Source organism: Hippopotamus amphibius, chromosome 8, assembly GCF_030028045.1.
Source record: "Hippopotamus amphibius kiboko isolate mHipAmp2 chromosome 8, mHipAmp2.hap2, whole genome shotgun sequence".
Taxonomy (NCBI): domain Eukaryota; kingdom Metazoa; phylum Chordata; class Mammalia; order Artiodactyla; family Hippopotamidae; genus Hippopotamus; species Hippopotamus amphibius.
Genome location: NC_080193.1, coordinates 51,335,976 through 51,354,992, shown reverse-complemented (window position 1 = coordinate 51,354,992; position 19,017 = coordinate 51,335,976). Strand labels below are relative to the sequence as shown.

The window sequence follows — 19,017 nt, the reverse complement described above, 5'->3', positions numbered from 1 at the left end:
AGTGGATTCTCCACGTGCTGATGCGGTGCTCTGTGGGTCTGGGCTTTCACCATGTCTGTTTTGGTTACTTGACTCTGGAAAAGTCGAGATGAGAAAACTGCCAAGCCCAGATGAAATATTTCTGTTGAGGACAGTCAGATTGAATACTGAGAAACCTGGCCGGTGAAAGGAAGCAAAGATCCTCTGCTGTGAACGTAACCATTATTGCTCTCGGCTCTGATGTTGTCTGCTTTAGGATTTATTTGAAACAGTTTGGGGAAAAGCCTGAACAGAGAGGACTTTATGACAATCAGAATTGTTTTCACTTCTAAACAATTTCTCTGAAGACACAGTCCTCAGTAAAAATACCCGTGATGTAGTCTCTCCTCCAAACATTTTCTTTCAATTACCGATTATAACTCTTAATGTCTTACTATTTCCAACACACTTTTCTTTTAAGAAAATAAATGCAGGATATGGGAAAATAGGGTTCATTTTAAAATTGTAAACTAAATTCATTCCTGCTCCAAATAATGTTTTTTTGGTCAGGTTTACAGAAAATCCATCTTTTAAGTGTGTAGTTTGACCAGTTTGACAGGCATCTGCCATCATGCAACCACCACCGCACTCAAGATACAGAATATTTTCATGCCCCCGAAAAGTCCCCTCATTTCCTTTCGTTTTCTGTTTTCCCTCCACACCCTAAGACTCTGACTGATCTGATTTCTCTCCCTGTAGTTTTGCCTTTTCCAAAAATTCTTATCATTGACGTTATAAAGTATTTAATTGTTTTGTGTACCTGGCTTCTTCCACTTAGCAAGTCTTTTGAGACGCAGCCTTGTTGTTGCACGTATCAAGACTTCATTCCCTTTCATTGCTTAGTCGTAATCTGTCGTATAGAAGTACCACCATTTGTTTATCCATTCGCCTGATGATGGATTTCTTCCAGTTTTTGGTGATTATAAACTTGCTATAAACATACAACTTTCATGCCTGGGTCTTAGTATGTTTTGATTTCTCTTGGGCAAATAACTAGGAATAGGATTACTGTGTTATATAGTAAGCCTGTGTTTAACTTTACAAGAAACTGCCAAGCTGTTTTCCAAAGTCGCCATGCCATTTTGCATTCCCACTAGCAATGTATCGGGGTTCTCATTGTTCCGTATTGATGAATGCTTCTTGAAAAAGAAAACACAGATACGGAGAATTACCCAAAACAAATATTTGGCTTAATGAATTATTCTAAGGTGAGGATTCTTGTAACCAACATCAAGTCAAGAAAGCTCTGCCAGCCCCCAGAATCCCCTCCACATGCCTCTTCCCAATCTCAACCTTCATATTCCCCAGTAAGTAACTATTATCTTAACTTCAGAGCAGTAAGCTCCCAGTGTTTTTAATAGTTTAAAAAATTTTATTGAAATATAGTTGATTTACAATGTTGTATTAATTTCTGCTATACAACGAAGTAATTCAGTTTATATATATATATATATATATACACATTCTTTTTCATATTCTTTTCCATTATGGTTTATCACAGGATATTGAATCTAGTTCCATGTGCTATACAGTAGAACCTTGTTGTTTATTCATTCTATATATAATAGTTTGCATCTGCTAACCCCAAACTCCCAGTCCTTCCCTCCTCTCCTCTCCCTTGGCAACCACAAATCTGTTCTCTATGTCTGTGAGTCTATTTCTGTTTCATAGATATGTTCATTTGTGTCGTATTTTAGATTCCACATATAAGTGATATCATATGGTATTTGTCTTTCTGACTTACTTCACTTAGTATGATAATCTCTAGGTTTATCCATGTAGCTGCAAATGGCATTGTTTGTTCTTTTTTAATGGCTGAGTAATATTCTATTGTTTGTTTATCCATTCACACAACACATCTTTATCCGTTCATCTGTTAATGGTTTAATACTCTTTTCATTCAATGTGCATCCCCAGACATTTTAGTCTTGTCTGTTTGTTATAAAACTGCATGTATCTCTTGTTTCATTTAACCAATAGGTTACCCTACATCACTTGCTTTTTCTTCAGATTTATCTATTGAAAACTCTAGAGCATTTGACCGATAAAGTTTCTCCTAGTCTAAATTTGTTAATTCCTTTTCTTGGGCGGTTCAACCTGTTCCTCTGTCCTCCATATTTTCTGCAAATCGGCCGCTGTTTCCATACATTATTCTTAATAATAATCCAGCTGAAGAGTTAAAGGTTGTTGTCGCCTATCCAAGGGGCAGAGAACGTTTCTTATATCCCCATATATCTTTTATACTATTACCAATGACCTTTGCCATGGTGCTCATTCAGAAAATTTTTGTTTGAGTTTGGTTGAAAAATAAATGAATGAATACCTGTACTGAAGCAGAAAGCTGTAGCCAGCATTGTCCTATGAAAGACAGGTTAAACACGTGGAAGAATTTTAAAGATAGTGTGTTTATGATAGAAATTTGCTAGGTTTTAGAATGGCTATTGCTGGGGATCTTTAAAATTTTGATAATAGTCATCATTCTTAGAGTTATAAACCGTGATGGCCTGGGAGGATGAGGAACCGATTTCCCGTTCCTGGGTTTCTATGATGGAGTGCTCACCTATAAAAGATGAGTTGTCTGTTTCAAAATATTCTTTGCAGAATTACTGTCTGCAGGGCACTAAATGGAATTTGGTGCATTGAAAGTTTGCTTCGCATAGGGTAAAGTTTACTTTCAGAGAGTGTTTTATGACCCGCAGATAACATTTATACCAGTTGGTCTTGGGTAGCGTATGGGACGGATGCAACGGCAGCAGTCTGCGGAGCAAGGATTGTTGTTCTGATTACCTTTTTGGTCCATAGGCAGTGCACTTAATGAATGGCATTCCCGCAGAGTATATCTCTGTGTGCTGAGTAAACACTTGGAAGTGTTCTTTAGGATCCTTTGTGTAATTTGTGAAAAATAATTCAGCAAGGATGGTCCTTGTTTATAAATATCTACATCTGTTGGTAACAAACAGCCTCAAGCTTTTAAGAATGTTTCCAGAGAATAAAGTAGGGAATTAGCTATGCTAAAGCTATGAGATTCTGACAAAAGAAATGTGTTGTAGTTTTCATGAGCTTGGGTTTCAAAATTCTTTTCACATTTCTCCCGACCGAAGTCTTTTATCTGTTGTTTGGAGTAGCAGCAGGTGACAGGAGGCGTTTTCTCATAACACCAATATGAGTTTCATTTTGCGTAGTTTCTATAACATTTCATGCTGTTAGGTTTTATAGTTAGTGTTTTTATTAATATTGATATCAACATGGCCACAAAAATTATGACATTTTGCACTCCTTTTATTTTTCAGTCTTTCCAAAACCATTCCCTTCATTATTTCATTCAGTTCTCACTATAACGTTATGAGTGGTAGGCTGGACATATTGCAATATCATAATTTAAATAAGTACAGTATTTTAAAAAATTTGCTTTATTGAAGTATAGTTGATTTACAATGTGTTAATTTTTGCTGTACAGCAAAGTGATTCAGTTATACACATATATATACATTCTTATATTCTTTTCCATTATGGTGTATCACAGGATATTGAATATAGTTCCCTGTGCTCTACAGTAGTAGGACCTTGCTGTTTATCCATTCTACATATACCATTTTGCACTTGCTAATCCCATACTCCTAATCCATCCCTCCTCCACAACCCCTTCCCCTTGGCAACCACAAGTCTGTTCTGTATATCTGTGAGTCTGTTTCTGTTTCATAGGTAAATTAATTTGTGTCATATTTAGATTCCACATATAAATCATGTCATATGGTATTTGTCTTTCTTTCTGACTTACTTCATTCACTTAGTGTGACATCTCTGGGTTCATCCATGTGTCTGAAAATGGCAGTATTTCGTTTGTTTTTATGGCTGAGTAGAGTCTGTTGTGTATATATGCCATATGTTCTTTATCCATTCATCTCTCAGTGAACATTTAAGTTGTTTCCATGTCTTGGCTGTTGTGAATAGTGCTGAAATGAACATTGGGGTGCATGTATCTTTTTGAATTATAGTTTTGTCAGGTTACATGCCCAGGAGTGGGATTGTGGGATCATGTGGCCACTCAAATAAATACAATATTGAAACTTAAAAACTGAAGTAACTTGTTCATGGTCACCTGGTAAGGTAAATACCAATCTAGATCCTAAGACTTCTGACTTCTGGTCAAATACTCTTTCTTTTCCCACGTTCATTCATTTTGTTGTTATAATCCATGATAGAAAATGAAATTTCGGATGATATCAGAAGCAATTGTAGTTCATGCAGATCTCAGCCTCGATCATAGATTCATAGTTTCTGCCACAGATGGTGTTTCTTAAACTTGATCAGCATCACCTGACTGAGACTGTACCCAAGAGAAACATGGGCTGGAGGGATAAATGAAATTATATCAAATTAGATGGAAAACTTGGTATCTGTTATTTTCTTATTCATAAGGAAAGGTCAATCATTGTATCTTTAGTGCCTCTTTTGTGGTCTGCATTATCCAATTATCTTGGCTGGTATTTTTGTATTGCATTATCAAATTAGCTACGCTGATGATAAAGTTAATATTTCCAAACATCCAGACTACCATCAAATTATAATTACATTTATTACGTGAACTGTCTAGTCACTGAATTTAGCTAAGATGACCCAAACTTCCCCTCTGCAGTTGACTTGGACAATATGTATTTAGCTAAAAAGCCCAGTTCCAGATCCACTTTCTCCTTGATGCCTTGTATAACATTCCACTGTCCTCACCTGATTATTGTACAGACTTTAATCACATAATTATATATATTTTTCTTGCTAGCATTTTCAGACCTCAATATGATTCATTCCCCCACAGTAGACTATAAATTTCTTAAGGTTTTAGATTGATATATAGTAGGTGCTCAGTAAATGTAATAAATGAATAAAGTATTAGTAGTATTTCTAATGGGCCCTGTTGCTATTTTAGCTACCATTTATTGAGCTCTCACTGTGGATGACATTTGGCCATTTTGGTGCATCATATTTACCTAAATAATTTTCAGATGTCTGATTTTATTTAATTTAAAAAATTTCTTTCCATTCAGGTAGTATTGTTACATTAGGAGTAAGATTTTGCAGGCACTACTGAGATCACAGTGTGACAATTTTTTTTTTAAATGGCAAAGTTGATTTGAGTCTATGTTAAGTGAGATTGGGGGAAGGGGTTTCAGCAGTATAAGTTGTCAGTTTTGTCCCCTGTCCTTCAGGATCTTATAGTAAAGCTAGAATCACACTTGAAAAAAACCTCAGGTTAGATGAAATCAAATCTTTGCTGCAAGAAAGGGAGAGAAAAATGACCTAAGAAAAACTCTGCTGGCCAGAAAGGGATTCATTTGAGATCAGTATTGAAGCATTGGGAGTGAGGAGGATTTAATTGAAAACTGAAGAAAGGGCATTTTAGATTAAGAGAACAAGAAGACAAAGACGGGCCTAAAGGTGTGAGTATTCCCGATGAGTTTCAGAAACAGCTGACAGTCATGTGTGGCTGGAGCTCCGTTCCTATAAAGCGCTTATTTAATCACATTAGCCCTTTGAATCAGGCCTTCAGCATTTCCTTGCGTCTTGGGTAGTGAAAGGATGCCTGGCCTATCCTTGCAGCGTAGATCTCAGGAACATCTCAATCACTCAAGTCAATCTTGCTTTGAACCTGTTCCTTGAAGCCCAGCGGTCACCTTTGATGTCAAAAATACTTTAAGGACTGATTTCTGTTCCCTCAGAAATTCACATATTGTCAAGAGAGTCTCCAGTGAAATAGTAATATATTTAATATACTTCCAATATACAAGACACATATAACACAAGTCTATTGCCATTTCGGAAACAATCACCGAAGCGCATGATATGTTATCGGGAAATACCCTACAGGTCTGTGTAATAGATTTGAATGGCTTCAAGATTCTGCAGAACTAGACTTTCTGAACAGTCTCTCTTGAGTAAAGAAATGAGTAGTATAGTAGTAAGGTTGTACGAACTGCCTCAGTGTACCTAAAACCTGATGTAGGAAAGGCCAGGAGGGAGATTACAGTGATGGTGGGAACATCCATCATTTAAGAAAACCTGGAGAGGCAAAGAACTATGTCTAAATGCACAAGGAGAGAACTTCTTAGTTGTGATTAGTGGAAATGCTGTACCCTTGAAGCTTCCATGATGACCCATTAAACAGAAGATACCTGAGATGCATATGTTTAACTCATTTAGCTTTTATTGGCAGTTAAGGAGAACTAACCACGTGTCAGATCTTCTAGGTGCTAGGGATATAGCAGTGAAACAAACAGAAAAATGTCCCTTCCTCATGAAGGGAACGTAATACTACATGTAATGTCATTCTTAACCCTTCATGGAAAATATTCCTCTTTTCTCTTTCATAGATGAAGAAATTGAGGCTCATGTGGGTTGAATAACATAATCATCACCACACAGCTTGAATGTATTATAGCTGGGATTTGAACTCAGATAGCCTGACTCTTAACTGTTACTCTATACAGTTTCCTGTTTCTGTTACCTACAAAAGGGCAAGTGAGCTAATGTTTATTGAGTATTAACATTATACCAGTAACTTTTGGGGGGTGCTTTAAACATGGAATCTCATTTCTTACAATACTGTGAAGAAGTATTAGTATCCATATCTTATAGCTAAGAAAAACAAGGCCCAGAGAGGTTGAGTAATTTACAGAAGGTCATACAGCCACTAAGCAGCTGAGCCAGGATTCAAGTCAGTTCTGTCTGTCTCTTAAGACAGTGGTCCCCGACTTTTTTGGCACCAGGGACCGATTTCATGGAAGGCAGTTTTTCCACGGAGGGGGGTGGGGGGAATGGTTCAGACAGTAATGAGAGCGATGGGGAACAGCAGATGAGGCTTCGCTTGCTCGCCTGCTGCGCACCTCCTTCTGTGTGGCCTGGTTCCTAACAGGCCGCCGCCAGGTACCGGTCTGCAGCCTGGGGGTTGGGGACCCCAGCCTTAAGATATAGTTTCTTTCTATTGTACACTACAAAATGTAATAGATATTAAGCTTCTCAAAACTTCAGTATTTGTTTTTCTTTTAATTAATTAATTAATTAATTGGCCATGTTGAGTCTTTGTTCCAGCGCGTGGGCTTCCTTTAGTTGCGGTGAGCGGGGACTACTCTTCGTTGTAGTGTGTGGGCTCCTCATTGCCGTGGCTTCTCTTGTTGTGGAGCACGAGCTCTAGGCACATGGGCTTCAGTAGTTGTGGCACATGGACTCAATAGTTGTGGCTCGCCGGCTCTAGAGCGCAGGCTCAATAGATGTGGCACACAGGCTTAGTTGCTTTTCAGCATGTGGGATCTTCCTGGAGCAGGGATCGAACCCGTGTCCCCTGCATTGGCAGGCAGATTTTCTTTTTTTTTTTTTTTTTTGGCTCTTTTCAGTTTATTGCATGAAGGAGTTACACTAGTCCAAGTTAAAAGCAGACCCCAAATGGTTACATTATACAAGCTGTGAGGTTTTTAAACTTGTGACAAGGGACAGAAGGGAAATTCTACTCATTGCAAGGAAATCCTCACTTAAACTTCAGGGAGCCAAAAGCACTTAAAACCCATGAACCTTCAGCTGGTCGTCCTTAGCCAGTCCAATCTCCACGAGGAACTGGCATATGTTCTTGTGCTGGTCACCCTGTAGCTGAATTACTTCTCCATATTCTGGATGCTCAATTACAGTACCATTGCAGGCAAATTTCTTCTTAAACGCCTTCACTAGTTTCTTTTTATCGTAATCATCAGTGATCCCTTGGACAGTAGTAAGGGTCTTCCTACCGTTTCTCTGTTGAATTCTTATATGGATATAATCCTCAGTGCCAGCAGGAAGCAGATCATCACCCTTACTCGCATCAGCAAAGGGGTCGAAAGAGTGGAGGTTCTGGATACGGACATACGATACGATTCCTTTTCCTTGGTGGAAACGGCCTGCGGAAGGCGGCGGCTGGAGAAGGTGGGCGGGGGGCACGGAGCTTCGGGAAGCGAGGGGGCTCCAGGGCGAGGCTGCTGAGTCCTCGATGGCGGCTCAGTGACTGGGGCGGCAGGCAGATTCTTAATCACTGTGCCACCAGGGAAGCCCCAGTATTTGTTTCAATGCAGTCTTTATCTTTGGAGCCAGTAAATAAATATAGTTAGTGTTTTGGATATATACCAGTTTACTGAAATTTTTTCTTCCAGTGTTCTCAAGAACCGATGCGTATCTATTCATCACTTATCATATGCTCGGCATGATTGACAAGCTTCTCTGTCATTTTGCATAAGACACACAAAACATTGTTTCAGGCATATATTTTCAAGTCAACTCACCCTAAAACTTGTAATAATTAAATTCAAATATCATTGCACCCTTTTTCAGAATTACTTGATTAAGGAACCTTAGCAGTTTGAGAAATTCATCTTTAGTTAAATTTGAAGTAAATATTAGATGTAAATATGATTTATGAAGTCCAATGTTATTCCTATTATACGACTCCTCAAAATATTCTCATCCAGGTTTCCTCCTTATTTTCACCATTGCAATCAATATTTTTTTCCTTATTTTCATGTAAATATAATCATCAAGTCACCAGAAGGGGAAAAAATACCAGTAGAAAAAGGTGGGTATATATGATGCTACAATTTATCTAAGAAGGAAGTGAGGTTTGTGCACGTGTGTGTGTGCATGTGTAAAAAATATATGGAAAGAGGTATATTTGGAAGGATAAAGTAAAACTTTAAAGGTGGTTAACTATAGATAGAGGATGGGACAAGAATAGAAGCTAAATTTCTCTGAATAAGCTTTGTTTTGAGAACTTGACTTTTAAAATATATGAATGTTAAATGTAATTATAGTATAACATCTAATTTAAAAATTCTGAAAAATTGAAAGCAAAACAAAATACATGCAACTGTAAATTGAGTTGATGACAAAACTACATAGAGAAAAATCTTTTGAAGTGACTTCAAGACGGAGAAGTTCATACATTCATGGTAGGATATATTAAATACAAAAAGACACATTATGCTATATACCTAAAACTAATACAGTATTATATAGCAAATCATAGATAAAAAAATAATAAATTCAGTGATCTGATAAAAAGAAACAAAAAATGTATTTGTTTTTAGTAATCATATTTTTGGAGGTAGTGTTGCTATTGTTATTCTGAGGCTGTTTTTTAAAACACTCATGATGCAATTTGAAAAGGCTTCTACCCATCAAAAATGTCTCAATTTATGCATCAGTAAGAATAATAACAGTACTGTGTTGAAACACATCAGCTATGGCTAAATCCTTTTGTTCATAATGATACAAAACAACCCCAAAACAGCCTGTAGAGGAGGCTGAGGAACCAACTCATTATTTTGAAAACCAATATTAAAGGAAAAGAATCAAGCATTTATCGTTTTTTCCTTTAAGAACTGTAGCTAAATCACTGTTGAGGGGCAAGTTTCCCTTTATAGGATGTTTCAGCTAATAAATTAAGAAAGAATGATATAACTAGAATATATTTTGCAACTCCTAATGAAACAGTGCATCTAGGCAGTGATCATCATTGTCTGCTAACATCACAGGGAAAGACAATTGTCTGTTATATGCCTCCTGGGGGAAATACGCAATGCCACCTGTGAAACCATCTTGTCAAACACTGAACCTGGATGTAATCAAGTCTGCAGATCTAATGACCACTTTGCAGGAAACGATGAAAATACGTTGGGCAAAATTCAAACTACAGGAATGTCTATAGCACAAACAAGCTGGTTTCTTCAAGAAATAAACTGAAAGGAAGAAAAAGAAGGTAGGGAGAAAATCTATAGGTTAATAAGAGTCTCAAGAGACACTGTGTGGACCTTATTTGGATCCTGATTTGAACAAACAGTGAAAAGAAAACAAATGAAGTATTGGGATGTATAAAATGGTTGGAAGATTTGTATCCTTCCAGGATATTTTATACAGTTCATGTTTTTTAAATGTGGTAATATGTGGTTAAATTTTTAAAAAGAATCTTTATATTCTAAATATACATACTGACATAGTATGTGATTTGCTTTAAACAATCTGGAAAGAGGATGAGGAGTAAATGTGAAACCTTATTGGCCACAAGTTGATTATAATTAAGCTGTGTGATGGGCGCATGAGAGTTTCTTATGCTGTAACCTCTACTTTTGTAGATGTTTGCCGTTTTCATTAAAAAAGAATATCTCAGAAACATGCTATTACTTATTGTGGCTTCTTAGCTGTAATCTTAGTATTGCTAAAGAAATTAAAAGAATTTAATACAATTACTCTTTCATTTGTGTCGTGGCTCGAGACGCGGGTTGGAAAAGAATTTCCAGACACAAGGCAGAATATAAGGAAGATAGAGTTTATTAGAGAGAAGGGACGCTGTAAGGACAGCAGGACGACTTCCTGGCAGATCAGGGAGAGCTGACGCTCTGGTGGGCTCTCAACCAACTTTTATAACCCCAAGACAAGGAAAATTCCTGCTAAGGAAATGGTACTAATTGATTGGTCAGTGCACCAAAGGTGACAGGTATCGTTAGGTGATAGGCTAGGGTCCTATATGGTGAATACCTTCCCTAGTGGGGTCAGCTGGCCCAAGTCATGAGTCAAAGATTGCAATGGGGGTCGTGATAACTCTGGAATTTGGTTGCTAGGAAGGTTGGGTTAACTCTGGAATCTTGTCCTGTGACCTTGGTATAGGGTTCCACAGTTTGTAAGCCTGTAATTTTCTAAAATTAACTCTGATACATCCCTACCCCTAACATTTACAGGAGCCTTGAGTAAAAGCGGTACACGAACCAGTTTACTCTTATTCATGGTACCCTTGGTACTCTAACATGGGTACCCATGTTCCTCGTGTCCAATATGTAACAGTCACAAATCAGGCTAGCAAACTGCCAAATAAAATATGTTCTATTCCCTTACCTGGATGAGTATACCTTCACCAAGTCCTGGAAAACCAAATTTGAGTTTAAAATTCTCAGATTCCTTTCTATGTTTTGTATCAGACATCCAGTTCCTGACCTGCATCCAGATCCTTTGGTCACCTCCCTTTCTCTTCCCACTCCAAGCCCCATCTTCCTTTACCTCCAGGGACCTCAGTGCACCTGTGTGTACACCCCAGCTTTCCTATATACATCCTTTTCACATCCCCTGTATGCTGCCACTCCTTGGTCCTCGAGTGTATACAGAAGCCTGTATAGGTCCTAGAAGCAGGCTCAGGGCCATTTGCAAGCAAATTCCAGATTCACAAGTACCCAGAGCATCCTGAGGCGGAGGGGAGACACAGATTCCTCATGGGGCACATCCTTTTGACCCTGTGGTGTCCTCACCTGGTGGAAATTGGTGGTTACAGGAAAGTCAGAGCAGAGCCCTCTAAAGCTCAGGGCCCAGAGCTTGACATCTCGTGCTTGGGTCCAAGGGAGATAGGTCTCTGTTAGATTAAATTCTACAATTCTTACAAGAAGCCTTTAATTTGGCTCACATTGTTTGGAATTTTTCATTCCTTTTGACATTTAATTTTTGCAAATATTGACAACAATTTAGCTAAAATACAAACTGAACATTCGTCTTCTAAGAAAAATTATTTTTTTGCTCTCAAATATATTTAGCAAATTCAAAGGATTTAGCTGCCCATCCACTTGGTAAAATTAACGCCAGCTCAAAACATATTCAAGGAAAAAAACTCATTTTCTAAACCATCCTTCAAGGAAGACATGATTCTTCTTTGAGCAGCATCCAGGGCTGGGCCCTGGCCCCCCTGAAGTCTACAGCAGAAATGCCGCTGTGGGCAGTGAGAGAGAGAGACACTATTTTGTTAAGTTGCAGAAAACTTTCGGATAATCTCATGGAACAGCTGGAAACAGAATTCAGCGAGGATAACTTCCCCTGGTTGCCCTCTGGTCAGTCATCTGGGGACAAATTTCATTCTAAAAATTGCTGAAAATTAGAAGGCCAGCAGTAGACTCCACGCAAACATCTGGCCCTGGGTCAGCCCTGATAGAAATAAGGCAATCAGCTATAGGACAATGGGCTCCACCATGGTGACCTTGGGCCCAAGTTAGTGGCATCTGGACATTTGTAGAAGGCAAATGATAGGGCAGAACTGACGGTAATTTTCTGTTAAGCCAGAGTGCTGCTACTGCTCTGGCTACACAAAGACATGGAAGGGATTCCAGCCTTCCATGTCTCACTGCAGATGGCATTGCCCTGATTATGGCTGACAGTTTCAGCTCAAAGTTAGCATCAGAAGTACAGCTACTAATTATACTGGTAATGTATTCCTTCAGCAGATTTTTATGAGTGGTTTTACTGTGTGTATCAGGCGCTGTTACAGACATTCTGCATATACTGTGTGTATTCATTTAATACTTGCAGTAAGCCCATGAAATGAACACCATCGTAACTATTTAAAGATGAGGAAACTGAAACTCTGTGAGCACTAAGGACATAAAACCAGTAAGAACTTCTGTGTAGTATTTGATACACTGTTTTCCACTTGCAGAGTTTTAGGCTCTTTCCATATGCTGTACTGCCTTGATCCTTCCCATTTTCTTCTATGGATAATTTTGTACTCTGTATCCTGGCCAGAATTCTGTTTCAGTATCTTCTCATATATTCTCTTAATTCACCTGGAAACTTAGTATGTATTTTTGAGGTGTTCTACCACTCATACTCTGCCATATCCCTCTTTTCCTAGCATTAAAATGTCATGTAGTTTTCCACTAATTTATCTTTTCCACTATGGTCACTCTTTTATATTTTTCATTTAAGCATCCTGTTGACTGAATGTTCATCACAATCCAATACGAATGAGACTTGAGTGAAATTGGGACTGATTACAGTGCACAGTTCCACTGACATCTCCTCTCTCTTCACCAAAAATTCCAGGGCTCAGTCTGTTTTGGGTCATGTTACTGTAATGGGGAATTTTCTTGTTTCCATGGAAATCATGGAAGAGAGGTATAAGGAAGTGGTCGTCACAGTATTATTTGTAGAGTGGTGTTTCTCCCTGTGAAAACTCGACATGGCACTCTTGAAGACTCTGGTCCACATGATTAAACAGAAATGAGCTGATATATTCACTGGTTGATTCATATATGTACTGTATCTCCCCCTGCCCCAAACTATGTGGATCGTAAACTTCTCGTGTATCTCCTTGGTCTGGGAATACAGTTGGTATCCAGTAAGTATTTGCTGGTTGGTAAGTGGCATGCACAGTGGCAGTGATTAGATGTGGTTTTAGTGAGGCTGGCCCAGGCCTCAGTGAGATCCAGCTCAGAATGAATCCTTAGGTGGCTCTACAGTGGTGTCTCCTTTTAGAGCGCCCATTGCCAGTAGCAGAAGTTCTGAGTTCACCTTCTCTTAAATTGGTCAGAGTAGAGAATATGTGGGAGCAAGCCTCTCTTTCTCTCACTTGATGTGTGTTGTGGACTAAATTGTGTCCCCCCAAAACTCAAAAGCCTAACCCCCATGTGAGTGTTTAGCCATAGGGTTTTTAGGGAGGTTACTAAGGTTAGATGAGGTCATAAGGATGGAACCCTAATCCAATAGGACTGGTTCCCGTATAAGGAGAAGATACAGCAGAGCTCATTCTCTCTCCATATGCACAGAGAAGAAAGGCCACGTGAGCACATAGCAAGAAGGTGACTGTCTGCAAGCCAGGAAGAGAGTCCTTATAAGAAACCAACCCTGGTGACCCCTTGGTCTTGGGCTTCCAGCCTCTAGAAGTAAATTTCTGTTATTTAAGCCACCCAGTATTATTACATCATGGCAGCCCTAGCAGAATAATACAGTGTGTGAGAGCAGAAGGGCAGAGCTGCAACCTGCCTTCCTGTGTTTATATGTGGCATCCTTCCCTGGGTTCACAGATGAGAAAAGCCATGGGTTATGTGTAATTTCCAGCATGTCACTGCACCTCCTTTCTTGTTCAAGAAAATACAACAGGAAAGGTGTGAATGAGGCTAATGTGATTATCAAAAAATGACATTCACCTTGTTCTCACCCTAACAGACACATGTACTGGGTTGTTAAAATGCCAAGCTACTTCGCTCCTACTTGATAAAAGCTTAGGTTTCCTGAGCTTCCCTCCTCTCAATGCCCTCTGTTCTGACACATTTCTTCATTAGTACCCCGAACGTCTCCATCGTCCAGCACCTGGGACAGCGGCAGCCGCTCAGGCCCTGGTTGTTGGTAGATGCCCAGGCCCTGCTAGTCATATATACTTTATCACCCCTGCTTATTTTAGAAATAAACCTGAACTAGCTTTTTTAAGTAAGTCATTTGCAAACTTTAATACTTTATTTGTAGCAAGTAACTAGAGGCACTTTGCAATTGGATGCAAGTCACAATGCTACCATTGAGAACTGCTGCAGGAACTCACAAAAGGAAGTCAAGTCTGTGAATGAGATCATTTAAGCACAGAAGAGTCTGGCTTATGTGCTCCTCTCTTGCAAGTCTGTGGGGGATGGGGGATGATAGTAAACCCCAGTTTATTGCAAGGCTGGCAAATAATGAGTAATGTTTTTTTTTGGTTTTTTTTGTTTGTTTGTTTGTTTTTTGCCTTTTGATTGTATTTATTCTTTTGCTCTGAAGGCTTCTTGTATCAAGTCCAAGGAAATGAGTAATTTGTTTCAGATAGGAGCAAAATCAGAGTAATTAATTTACTTGAAAGACTGTGTTTCTGCATATTTCTGTGGCTACTTGGTACAATAATTGAAGTGATGTTACTGTTCTTTTTTCCGAGCTTCATTTTAGGATATTCTCTACTGTATTCATGTGGGAATGTTTTAATATTTGGTTTTACATTTTTTTCCAAAAAATTAGTATATCGAGAATGCCTAATGGAATCAATTATTGATAAATATTTTTAATCCTCCCAATTACTAGAATTCAAGAAAATGCTTGTTTGAAAAAGTTCTTTAAAAAGTATCAAACTCAAAATTACAATAGCTATTTTTTTATAGCATATAGGCATGCTTAAGTGAAATCTAGGCTTTTTGAGCCCCTACAAAAATTATGAATGAAATTTTTAAAAATAGATTAAAATCATGAATTTGACACCTTCCAGTATTTTACTTTCTATATCCATAGTTGGTAACCATTTAATAGTTTACATTTGCAGGCACACGGGAGATGTAATTCTCACAATTCTCTACAGAAAATATTACTGATTTAGTGGTCAAGAGTTGTTGATTCCTTGATTTATTACTGAGAATAATTTGCAATATTTTGGTTTCCAGTAGCACATTATTTCCAAATTGCTTTTCGGAAATTTGTTTCTATAGATTCTGCAGCACCGATCACCTCCTCTGAATTTAAGGATCTGACTGTATCGCTTAATACATTGGAGCCAAGAAAATGATGTCCGAATTCCATAAAGCACTTTTATCCTGAGATGCGCAGGGAGCTTACATTGTTTCAGTTAATGTTGGTGTAATTTAAGGCCTTATGATACATGATCACGGACTTTTTAATCCACTCTCAAGAAGGATTTGATGGAATTGCTTCTTTTACAAGTCAGCGCAAGAGTAAATGGTTGGACCTTAACAAAATGTGGAAGAAGCCACAGGAGAATGAATATAGACTTGATTAAAAATTATAGGCTATGGCATAATTTCCCTCAAATATTAAAGATATTTTTACCTAAGAAAGAGCTAATGGGGGTCATTATAGTGAGAGTGGAAACTCTCTGTTTTCTTTCATTCATTCATTCACTCATTCATTCATTCAAACTGATGGAAGGCCTCCGGTGTGCTAGTGACTGTGTTTGATTCTAGGTCAGAAAAAGAGGGAAAGAGATGAAAGAGCATGGTTCTTAGCCTCTCAAGGGGCTCCCTGGAAGACTGATTAAAAAGAGGGGTGCGCTTCTACTGTGCTGGCATGTAAACACAGATAGTGTCTTCAGGCATTTCTTTCTCTCATTCCATGCTGGTCCTGCCCTCACCAGAACATTCCTTGTCTTGGCAAATATTTCTGTGTGTCAGCTTTGCACAGTTTTCAGACTTCCTTGATTAGGACAGGCAGAGAGGAGAATTATGCACACTACCTACTTACTTATAAATCGAACCTATGTATTCCAAAAAACAAGAAACTGAGATGGTCTTCAAGTTACATCAGTGGGTTGATCAAATGTGCATCATCCACTCTAAAGAGTCCATGAAAGAAGGGAAGGGAACTTGAATACAGCATGAGGGATTTAGGCTGGAAGTACTATAACTACATCCTAATAGTAAAGATGGTTAAATATTAGCGAGACTATTGGGAAGAGGTTCTTTCTTTTAAGCGATAGAAGTGGTTAAATCTTCTTTTAAAGAATCTTTATTGGAGTATAATTGCTCCACAGTATTGTGTCAGCTTCTGCTGTCCAACAAAGTCAATCAGCCACGTGTATACATATGGCTCCATATCCCCTCCCTCTTGAGCCTCCCTCTCACCCTCTCTATCCCACCCCTTTAGGTCTTCACAAAGCATCAAGCCGGTCTCCCTTTGTCCTGTAGTAGCTTCCCACTAGCCATCTATTTGACATTTGGTAGTGTGTCTATGTCAATGCTACTCTTCCACTACGTCCCAACTTCCTCTCCCCACAGTGTCCTCAAGTCCATTCTCTACATCTGCATCTCTGTTCCTAGCCTGCCACAGGATTAATCAGTACCATTTTTCTAGATTCCATATATGTGTGTTAGCATACAGTATTTGTTTTCCTCTTTCTGATTTACTTCATTCTGTATGACGGACTCTAGGTCCATCCACCTCACTACGAATAGCTCAATTTCATTCCCTCTTATGGCTGAATAATATTCCATCGTATATGTGTGCCACATCTTCTTTACCCATTCATCTGTTGATGGGCATTTAGGTTGCTTCCATGTCCTGGCTGTTGTACATAATGCTGCGATGAACATTGTGGTACATGTATCTTTTTGAATTATGGTTTTCTCCAGGTATATGCCCAGCATTGGGATTGCTGGGTCATATGGTAGCTCTATTTTTATTTTTTTAAGGAACCTCCATACTGTTTTCCATAGTGGCTGTATCAATAAGATTTAAGTAGTGGTTAAATCTTATTCTTGCCCTAAGGCCAGGGAGATGGACTTGATATTTCTAAAGGTTATTCCCTACCTTAAAGGATATACCTTCTAGATGGGCAGAAATAAGATGGTGAAATTATTCTCAACAAAACCATTTAGACAATGCCCTAACTTACTTTTTAAAGGTCTATTTCTCCTACCAGATTTGAGCTTCCCAAGGCTGAGGGCTCTAATTATACCTGTACCCATGAGGCATATGCAGGACCTGCCTCATAGGGGCCACCCAATACAGGTCTGACCGGAGATGCTTCCGTGACAGATGCGGGAGTGGGGGAGGGAGTGTGGTCAAGGGCATTGTCTCCACTCCATGCAGGTGGGCCTCAAAGCTCTAAACATGAAAATGCAGCAAAGGGACATATGGCTTCACTAATATTAAATTAACACATGTTATTTACATTTTGTGCAGTATTAATGCAAAGCTCCTTTAAATAGTGAGCTCCTCTGCTGCTTTTGAGCTAGAATTCAAATGTACAAAATAGAACTTACACCGTGTCCTACGACTTTACAGTAATACAGCTTCTACGGAAAGCAAAATATGTGAGTGCAGAGTCCATGATTGAACTTACAGCCACAGTCATGACCCATAGAACATGTTGGAGCCCATCAGCACCCTTTCAGACTGTGACGTAAGGTGATGACAGGGAGCTCGTGGGAGCCGTGGTCCCTCCTGTCCCATGGGACTTTGCAGAGCAGAGTACAGTAAGTCCCCTACATACTAAGGAGTTCCGTTCCGAGAGCTCTTTCATTAAGTCCAACTTGTTCTTGTCTGATAAAGTTAGCCTGGGTACCTAACTAACACAGTTCGCTATACAGTTCTGTATTGTAATAAGTTTAGAATACTTTTTACACAATACATATAAAACAAACAACAAAGAAAACATTTTTAATCTTACAGTACAGTACCTTGACAAGTACAGTAGTGCAGTATGACAGTTGGCACACAGGGCCTGGCATCGAGTGCACAGGCAAGAAGAGTTACTGCCTGCAGGAGGGAGAGGAGGTGGGAGATGGTGGAGCTGAAGGATCCTCAGCGACAGGAGGCGGAGGGCAAGCTGCACAATTTCACTCACGCCTGACGTTGATGGCGCAGCTGCCGGTTCCTTGCTGGAACCAGATGCATGTTCCCATCTTTGAAAGTTCACAACTTGAAGGTTTGTATGTAGGGGACATACTGTATAGAGGGTTTGCTGTAGGTTTACCTGGAGGCAGCAAGGATTTTCAGATGACCTCTTCTGACCCAACGTTTGGAAGCTTTGGTGATTTAAAAATGACCTTTCACACTACACTATTTCGGATTCAGGCAGCAGTGGAGTGAGCTAAAAATTGCTCCCATCTAAGGCTAGGTTAACAAAAAGACTGACATTTGAAATGAAAACAGTGAGACAGTGTCATATACTGGAAAACTCACCAGACTGGTTTTCACTTTGGTTTCAGCCCCAGGAATAAGATGCTGAATGACCTTGAGCAATTCCCTTAATTTCCTGGGGCCTGAGTTTCCTCATTTCTAACATAAATTCTTGGGTTCTTTCTCACTATAACATTTTATGAGTCAATAAAAATTTTCAAACTTCCAGAGCAGCTGTTTTCAACAATTCTGTTCGCTCTTTCAATAGTCTGGTCGAACCATATTTTTTAAAAAAGACTGTTATTTCTACAGTCGTGCAAGTTCTGCCTCACTACTTCCCAACAGCATTTAAGAAAAAAAAGGTCATTATTTAGAAATGACTGAACTTAAATATCACACTTCACGTTTCTGAAACAGGTGACCTTTCTTTGGCATCTGTGTGAATGGGAAGAAAGCATTTGTCTCCCCTCTGGGAGTAAAAGTAGCACCTGGCAGATGCCTAATAAGTGCCCACTAAGCAGGCATTGCTGGTCTAGATGCCTCCTAAACAATAAGCTGGTGTGGGCCCTTTTCCTCTTTGTTTCTTTTCTT

The 19,017-nt window shown here is 39.1% G+C and overlaps 2 protein-coding genes across 2 annotated transcripts in view; one reads left to right on the top strand and one right to left on the bottom strand.

The window, feature by feature from the left end:
* NCKAP5 (NCK associated protein 5) overlaps positions 1-19,017 on the top strand; it is a 928,785-nt gene that overhangs the window by 471,963 nt on the left and 437,805 nt on the right. The gene's annotated exons all lie outside the window — the stretch shown is intronic.
* LOC130858350 (eukaryotic translation initiation factor 1-like) lies at positions 7,400-18,201 on the bottom strand. The gene is made up of 2 exons (XM_057744670.1): positions 18,152-18,201; positions 7,400-7,981 (listed from the first exon to the last, which is right to left on the bottom strand). Exons 1-2 carry the CDS (start codon positions 18,199-18,201, stop codon positions 7,564-7,566), a joined length of 468 nt encoding a protein of 155 aa, XP_057600653.1. The 3' UTR covers positions 7,400-7,563.